General features: G+C 40.0%; 1 protein-coding gene across 1 annotated transcript; it reads left to right on the top strand.

The window, feature by feature from the left end:
- Positions 1–2,944: 2,944 nt before the first annotated feature.
- Positions 2,945–6,247, top strand: CTLA4 (cytotoxic T-lymphocyte associated protein 4). Its single transcript, XM_058809893.1, has 4 exons — positions 2,945–3,002; positions 4,243–4,593; positions 5,049–5,158; positions 6,077–6,247. Exons 1-4 carry the CDS (start codon positions 2,945–2,947, stop codon positions 6,245–6,247), a joined length of 690 nt encoding a protein of 229 aa, XP_058665876.1.
- Positions 6,248–9,090: the final 2,843 nt, after the last annotated feature.

Below are 9,090 nucleotides of genomic sequence, written 5' to 3'. Positions count from 1 at the left end.
CTGAGTAATCACAGTAGTGTAGTCCAGTGTAAAACTGCATGTTCCTCCCTCAGCTAAGTTCAAAGAGGTCGTGAAGTCCAAGCCACTCCTAAGATGAACCCCCTTTTTTAAGGCTCTGCAGCTTTGCACTGCAAGGCCCTCAGTCCTCTCCCCTGCTCTGACACTTTGCTGTGGTAGCATATGTAAACTATAAAGGTTTCCTGTGACATGGGAATTAATAACACCCCTAAGAACAAAGAGAACTACAGTATAAGTAAGTGCATTAAAGGGAAGAAGGATATCACATTGGTCTTTTGGAGCACAAAGCACAAGCTTTTAGAAACAGCCTGAGGAATAACTTCACTCTAAAGACCTGAATTTCAAAGTCAAAATTAGGGCTCTTCTTTCAGCCATTCCCTTGTCTGGCCACTAGACCATGTGTAAGGTTCCATTCATGGGAAATGGTGAAAGATGTAGAGTTTCCAAGATAAAAGAGCCAGGACAGGAAGATTCCAGACTACACAGACAAGAAGGTGCAGTAACTAGGTAAGATAGGTCCAGTGGTTTTAGCCCACAAAGCATGGCCTTTTCATATGATATATTCAGGGAAGGAAGGGCAAGCAGAAGTCCAGAGACTCTTGACCAGCTGAAGAGTAGTTAGATAAGGGACACAGAGGACAGAAAAAGTGTCCCCAGTGATTTTTGTGGATTTTATTTTAGTGGAGAACTCCTTCTGTTATCAATACCTTGTTCCATGCTGTAACTGAGCTGGAAAGGATGGGAGCAGTGAAAGTGAGATCTTATTTGGAAAAAGATCTCTTCTACTGCACAATCTACGTGCTGTCTGCATACATTAACTCAAGAGCCAAAGTTTGATTAGGAAGGGTAGAGGGCACCATGGCAAGGCAATCATCCATTGGAAGGGATAACTAAAGGCAGCCTGGGCTCACTTGGGCAGTGAAGACAGAGACGACTTCAAGAGACTCCAAAGGGACACATGTTGTGCTTTACTTAGAAAACTAATTATCATAACACAAGGCTTTTAAGGAGGAACAGGGGTAAAAAGGAAAAAGCTGTGGATATGAAAATACATCCTGAGGACAAAACAGCCAAGAAACACGATGAGTACCACTGGAAACAAAGCTTGCTAGAACAGTCTCAAACAGGAGAGAGAGAGGAGTGCCAGAGTGCTGCCTGTCACTCTAGCAGGGCAAGATCCCATGGGTATGTGTGGCATGAGCACTGAGCTTTACATGGCAATTCTTTGCCAGTGTTTAGTGGCTAATTGCACCATCAATTAGCATTCTCAATCAATTATCAGGAGATGACACCATAGTTGATGAAACTCAAATGCATCATTTATTTAACTGCATGCAAAACCCAAGCCCAAAAGATACAAAGGGCAGATAATTTAGTTACTACTCCGGATATGAAAATGTCAGGCATAAACTGGTAATTTCATGCCATAAATCTCACTGATATTCTGGTACATGATGTTGCAATAGCATTTATTTTACATTTAATATTAAAATTGATTTAAGCTCGTCTAACCAGTAATACAATATGTGCCTGTCTCATTATTAGGGTGCAGTTTTTCATTTTCCCATAGCAGCATTATTAGGGTGCAGTTTTTCATTTTCCCATAGCAGCATTTTTATAATCAGTTCTGTTTTGAATGCTGGTTAAGAATAAAACGACTGTCAACCTGTCATTGCAAACAAATACTGCATAACCTAGGCATGGAAGCAGTAAGCTTATTTACATCATTAACTATTTATGTGATTTGAAGACTAAGTATTTATCCCGGATCTTTGGATTGGGCTGGCTAGTGTTCAATAACTAATGCTGTTAATTTTTCTAGGTCACAGAGCAAAAGCAGGTCTTTGCAATCTACTAGATCTACATATATAAATGATGAAGCACCTTCTAAAAGAACTTCTCAAAGTGTGGGTTAAAAAAAAAGAATGCCGACCTTCAGGATAGCTGAAGTGACCTCTCATTTTTATGGACTTCTTTAGGCAATGATTCAGGGATGTGACAGCTTATAATATAAAAAAGCAGAACAATTTTCAGAGCCTACATGATTTTTAAAAGGTCCATGAGCAAAACCTGTTTCACTGAGGTTTGAAATGATGCAGGTGCTCTAAGCAGAGATAGCAATAATCAAAGCTCCTGCAGTGTTTTTCATCGTTGATGTCAAGGTAGTTAGGCAGTAAAGTCCATAGGTAGCAAAGTTCTGTGTAGATGTGGAAGTCATTAACTATAAACCTAGATAATTTTTTCTTGGAAACAGGAAAGCTTAAAGAGGCTGGGTTATGATTCAAGTCACATTGCTGATACAAAAAGATGAAGTAATTGCAAGTGTAATCAGTTTTTAGAAGGGGTAGCAATTTTTAAACATCAAAAGCACTAATATTAAAGCAAGCAAAGAAATTTGGGGTGGAAACAAGTCCTCCATAAAAAGTCTAGTTTGCAGGGATTCACTGTGCCACATTAGGCAGAAGTACAGTTCTCTGCTTGTTGTCCTGGTCAGAAATACCTGATGATTGCTAAAATATTAAGTGCTATGATTCTGCAAGCTGGCACCTCCAAAGGGATTTGAACTGCTCTAATGATGATTACCTTTCCTCCCACAGTTCTTAAAGCAGAATGGATGGCAGTTTCAGATTGAATATATATTTTCCATGTGCTGAATAGTTGTTTTTGTTCATACTGTTTGAGGTTAACTGTGCACGTACTAATCAAACCCACTGCTTCCTTTCTCGTAAAACCAAAACAAAGCTTCATACTACTTTCAGGTACAGCATCTGGGATCAAAGCTATATATACACACTGGCTCTGTGTGGGTTCAAACATTTCGAAGATTCAGTATCCTGAAAGGTGTCACCTCTTTTCCAGTCCTGAGAGTTCCAGTTTGTCTTAAACTCTAAGGGCATCAGCACCTTCAGCCTGTCCCAGCACAGGAATGCTCTCAATATTGGTCACCGTGGGCTTTCTCTGCACAGCCACTGCCATTGCTGAAGGTGGGTAGATGAAGGAGGCAAGTATCTGGGGTTTTTGACTTGTTTTCAGTTTCATGTCCTTGCAGGAGACAGACTTGGTACAACAGGGTGACACACAGGACTAATGGGAGCGAGGTCTTGGTGCACTGCAAGATGTCTGGAAAACCAGACACAGACTTTAGAGCAGTACTATTTGAGGGACACTGGGCAACATTCAGAGTAGCTCAAGAAGGAAGAAAAGATCTTGAAAAACCAGGCCCTGCAAGTGAAGTTGTGACAGCTGATAACATGGGTAGAGGGGTTTGAATGCATGGAGAAATTCTACTCTTCATCTGGAATTCTTGCATTGCAGAACTGACAAGATAAACCCTGCCCCAAAATGGACTGATATAAAATGAGATTAAAAAACAACGCTGAGTCCTCACAGCTTACTAAAGCAAAAGACAGTGCCATCCCATCATGTGTCATGATAGAATATAGAAATTGCAAAAAGCTGTCAGTGAGGTTGTACATGGTCCAGTAATTACCCCTTAAGATTTTTTTTTGCAGTCTGTTCATCAGGCTTTGTAATGTGCTGTTATATTAGCTTGGGAAATATATTGTTGCTGTGTATACTGTGGCTTGAGAGTAGCTAGTTAAAAGTAAGGAGAAAAAAGATCGGAAACAAAAGTATACAAACAGATTTTCTATTCAGTTTTACTGTTATCTAAATAATTTTGTTCCATGTTCCATATAGGATGTCAACATTTGTGTTCCTAAATGTAAATATATTTCTACTAGGCAGAAATTGTGGTTTAAAAGTCTGATTTTAAATTAAAAATTTCAACCTTATCATCTATACATTTTTTTTTTTAGTTTCTTATGTATACTAAGAAGAGGGTGTTGAGGAAAACTAAAGTATGCAAGCCATTTTTTGCCTAAGTGGGCCAAATAAACTACTATTTAAGCAACAAGTAATTGCTGAGATTTATAATATAATTTTTAGTAATAAAAGCATTTCTTGAGCTTTTTAAAGAATATTAATGCACTGCTAATGTGAATTGTGGTCTTGGAGTCCCTTCTTTGAAAACAGCATTCAGCAAGGAATCACCCTATTTTATATATATATATATATATATATATATATATATATATATATATATATATATACTGGATAACAGGAAGTGGCAGAACTCCCTTCCTACTGTACAGGTTTGAAGTAAATGACTCCAGATCCTTTCTTGACTGCTCACTTACCATCACACTCTTTACTTCCTTACAGTAATGGAAGTGACTCAGCCAGCAATTGTGCTGGCCAACAGGCAAGGAGTTGCCAGCTTGGTGTGTAAATACAAGAACATCGGGAATGCACAGGAAATTCGAGTGACTTTGCTTAAACAGACTGGTGACCAGATCACAGAAATCTGTGCTTCATCATACACCATGGAGTTCAAAACATTCTTTGTGGAAAAGATCATTCAGTGCCACGTTACCCCTGGCCAAAACAATGTGACCCTTACGCTGGCTGGCCTGCAAGCAAATGACACCGGGCTTTACATTTGCAAGATGGAGCGGATGTACCCCCCACCCTATTTCATGAACAAGGGAAATGGCACACATCTCTATGTCATTGGTAAGGCAAGCAGGTTCACAGTACTGGGATACTTCCAAGTTAAGGGAGCAGCTATTATATCTCAAAGGTCTTCAGAGTTCTGTTTGTAAGAAGTGAGGGTGAATACTGGTTTCAGCACTGAAAATCTTGATTAGCTCTTATTCCTTCCAGGTCTCCCTGCAGATGCCCAAAGTCATACCCAAGGAATGATAGCATAAGCAACACCATGCAGTGTACACCTGTGTCTAGGCAGTTAGATACAGAAGTGCAAAAGTCAGAGTAAGATGTGAGCTCTTCTACAGATAAAAACTCTTTTCACTGGAGGTTGAGTAGGCAGCGACCCAGAGCTCAGTCCTGGTGGTATCCTTGGATAGCACATGCTAGAGAAAAGCAGCATAGAGACTGACTCACTGACTCTAGGGCCTTCCTTATGCGACTCATGTGTGACGTGATGTGTGTGATATCATATGTTTTAGATCCAGAACCTTGTCCAGACACTGCCATATACCTCTGGGTATTAGGAGCTACTGCCTCAGGATTTTTTCTCTACAGTATCATCATCTCAGCCATTCTTGTGGGCAAAGCGGTAAGTCCCATCAACTCAGCCCCCTTCTGCTAATAATGCCCCTTTTTGTGATGAGGACAAGGAGAAAGAAATGAGAACAGGGAAGAACACCATGAACAAACCCAGTGCGATGCTCCACTTTGCAAGTGCAATGTTATTACAATAATGCAAAACAAGAGAACTTGCTGGACCTGCTACTTATATTTATTTATGGCTCCTTTGTGTTGCCAGCATACTAGAAAGCAGCCAGCTGCCATCAGCTGGACTGAGCCTTGGCATAGGGCTGGATGCTTAAAACCAGGCAAAATCCTGGATGCTTTTGGGATTGAAGGCAACAGTCTTCACGTGTACTCTCTCTTCACAAATGAGTCACACAAAATCCCAGAATTTAATTTTTTCCTTTTCTCATCATTCACCTCTGCAAAGCAAATTTAAACAACCTTCTCCTTGGATAGGGGAAGTGTAACTTCAAGCATTTCTAATTTCACAGCTAGAAATGTCTGCACAAAAATATGCAAAATGTAAGCCTGGGTTGCCTTTTTTCACAGGGGTCTGCAGCACTCATAGTCTGTTAGAAATGAACCTGAGCTTGAAACCAAACAATGATTTTTCAATCAGTCCTTGTCCCTAGAAGGTAAATGAAGCTGTCAGGTGTGAACACTCCTAGCTTTGAACCAACACTGAACTCTGAAGCAGAAGCACCTTCAAAGAGCTAAATGAATGGCAGGACTCTTTTTTTCCCCATTGCATAAATAGCCCCTGTACATCCTGATCCTCTATCAAATGCTCTTAACAGATCTTCTATTAAGAAGCAGAGAAAGGTGTCTAGAATACATTCTACTCAGTAAAGGAAGAATATCCATTGGTTTCTCTAAAATGTGCTGCTCAATGATTATGCTGTGTTTGCCTGTTTATTTACTTTCTTCCCATATGTTACAGATAAAGAGAAGACGATGTCTCACTACTGGAGTCTATGTGAAAATGCCTTCTGAAAAGCTAGAGAAAAAAGTGATTCCATTCCATATCACTGTTAACTGTAACAAGGAAGGAGAGAAACCATTTCCTAGCTGGGATGGAGTGTCTGCTAATTCATTTCAGTTAAAGAAATAAATTAACTGTCTTTTTACAAAAGGCACACAGGAAGGTGAGAGAATATTCTTTGTAACTTCAATGATTTGGAGGACAATAAATAGCATATGTATTCATATTTGAAGATTAACCCTATCACATAAAGATGGCTACATTAGGCCATTGACTTTTTTGAGATGTATTGTACCAATATGTAATATGTATATATAGAAGTGTGTAGCATTAAGAGCTATTGCTGTTGCAGTTGAGCATCTTACTGTCAAATTTCATCATGCCTACTGATCAACCAAAACAAACACTATTATGACAGAGACTTGTGTGCCATTGCAAGGCTGATCCACAAGTCTGGGGGGGTGAGGTAGGAGAGCACACTAATGTACAAAGGAATGTTGATTTTTTGCCCTGCATTGATATTTATTAGCTCAATTTCTGGCATTAGTGCTCTGTACTGACACAGAGGCCTCCCCATAGGCTGGCACTGATGACACTGCTGCTCTAGAAGCCTGATCTTGGCTCTCTTGAGATTGTGTCCCAGAAGTGCTGTGATGGAGCTGACTGATGGTCTCGCAGCCAGCGCTGACAGTTTGATTAGAGAAAAGGCACCAGCAGGAGCCCTCTTGTTGGGAGAATGCTCCAGCTCTGCTGGGGCCTTGTGTTTTACAAATGCTAAATTAGCATCTATCCAAAAGGCAGAAGTATGTTGCTGTGTTTAAAAAGTCTATTTTCCATGAAAATACTGACAGTGTATAATCTTGTTTATTAGTTATGTACCATTCAATAAAAACCTTGAAGCTTTGCCCAAATTCAAGTTCATTTCTTGTTCACCATTCTCAGAATAATGAGAAACAGGAAGTGGCTACATGTTAGAAAGCAGTGAAGACAACATGAACCTGTCCTCTCTGAGCCTGTGTTTTGCCTTTCAGAGACAGCCTGTGTGCTCATGCCAACACTTCCGTTCTCAGCTCTCCTCCTCAGCCAGCCACCATTACAATCTGTCAGTTCTATTTGTCTAGTTACAGCTGCTGGGATGTGCTTCAGACACTCTACCAATCATGTTTTCACTTCCATCAGAGTAACTCACTTGCAGAAGGTAGCTTTAATGTCTTTGACAGCACCTCCTGTACATGTTTAAACAAAAAACTTGTCCTAGTTTCAAATCCTGTTTTCTTTGCACCACTCCGACACTCTCACTCACTAAATGCCAGTCAACAGACAAAGCTACTGGAGCTTAAAACAATTTCAGAATTCTCAGCTACTACCTATTAATTTGATTCTTTGCTATCAAAATTTCACCTTGCAACCCAAAACACTGGCAGCATGTGCCTGTTTCACAGCTGTGAATCCATCTTCTTGGCTGCACAGCTGTGCAGCCAAATCCCAGAGCCCTTTATTCTATGTTTTTGTAGTGGCAGCAGCTCCCAGAACACCTAATCTCATAGCTCTTTTAGTCTGCTTTCCATCTCTTGCCCATTCATCTGGCACCACCTCCAACTGGGCAAAAACACATTCACATTCTCAATTTGCCAGTGTTTGCAGGTACTAACTGCTCTCTCAGTGTTGATATACAAGTGCTGCTTTAAGCAAAAGTAGCATCTGATGACATATCTTTCTTTTCAAGGTATTTTAGTATTCTGACATTAGTCTGGTATTTCCCCCCAATTTTTCACAATCCAGTGTTTAGGGATAAAAAATGGTAAAAGATCATATATCTATTGTCACTGCAAAATGACTAAACTTCTGCCCTTTCAGATGCAGTCTGATCAGGCAAGTGTGTTCCATGACTCCATGATGAAAAATAGGTTTGACTCATGGATCCACTTGCAGAAGCTGTAGAAAGCATGAATAATTATCCAGGGCAATTTTTTCCACCATAGCAAGTAGTGAATCATGTGTCTGAGCTCTAGTCAGGAATCAACTGTTTCTTTTATTTCCTTTCCTTGAAAATTTCTCTATACTTGCTTTTCTTAAGCAATCTAAAAGCAGTTTAAGTTCATTATTTTCCAAGGTTATCCCTCCTGGGTGAAGAGATGCTTTGGATCTGTATCTACAACCTCATGACATCTGGCCACAGCTGGCTGTGAATCTGTGTCACCACAGCACCTGTGCATATTCCAATTCACCTCTATTTCTGACCACTAAGTTGACTATAACTAGGCCTTCTGCATCCACCTGGACAATTTCCTTTTGGTACACCTGTGTTTCCTTGAGACATTCAATCTGCAGCAACCAGGGAAGCATTCTGCCATAAGTAACTAACAGGTTACTAAAATAGCTGAATAGTGAAGGTCTTGGGAGAGCAGAACAGAAACAACAGTCTTACATATGGTAGTAGCAACATTTTGTGTTTGCCTCCTGCACTTAAATAATTATTGATTCTTATTAATTATCTTATTAATCTCTAAAATTATGGTGTTTATTAATTATCAAAGAAATTACTTTGCCCAGATTCTCTGTTCTGATCTTCTCTTCATCCTTAGTTGTTACTTTTTCCAACCTCCTCTTGTTTCTGTAGTGCTTAATTTTCTTTGGCTTTCCTTACCACTGAGCAGAATGTTATATAATGCTTTATTACTTTTTGTTCTAAGCCAGGTTCCTCTTTTGAATTTTCTGGCAGGGTAGTAGGTGCACTCAAATCAGCAGATGTGGCAGTGAAGACCAAAGTCAGATTTCAGTTCAGATTTAATTGACAATGATATTCTCATCATTCATATCTGGCACTACAGAGATGAGTGGAGCCTCAGTACCTGCAGAGATGATATAAATATCTATCTCCCTATGGTTCATGCAGCAGCTAGCTCTGGTGAGGGCACAGCCCAGACCTCAGGAAATTTCCATTGTCCTGTATGCTTCCCAGAACCTCAAGG

Source organism: Ammospiza caudacuta, chromosome 8, assembly GCF_027887145.1.
Source record: "Ammospiza caudacuta isolate bAmmCau1 chromosome 8, bAmmCau1.pri, whole genome shotgun sequence".
NCBI classification, from domain to species: Eukaryota; Metazoa; Chordata; class Aves; order Passeriformes; family Passerellidae; genus Ammospiza; species Ammospiza caudacuta.
This window is presented reverse-complemented; position numbering and strand designations above follow the sequence as displayed.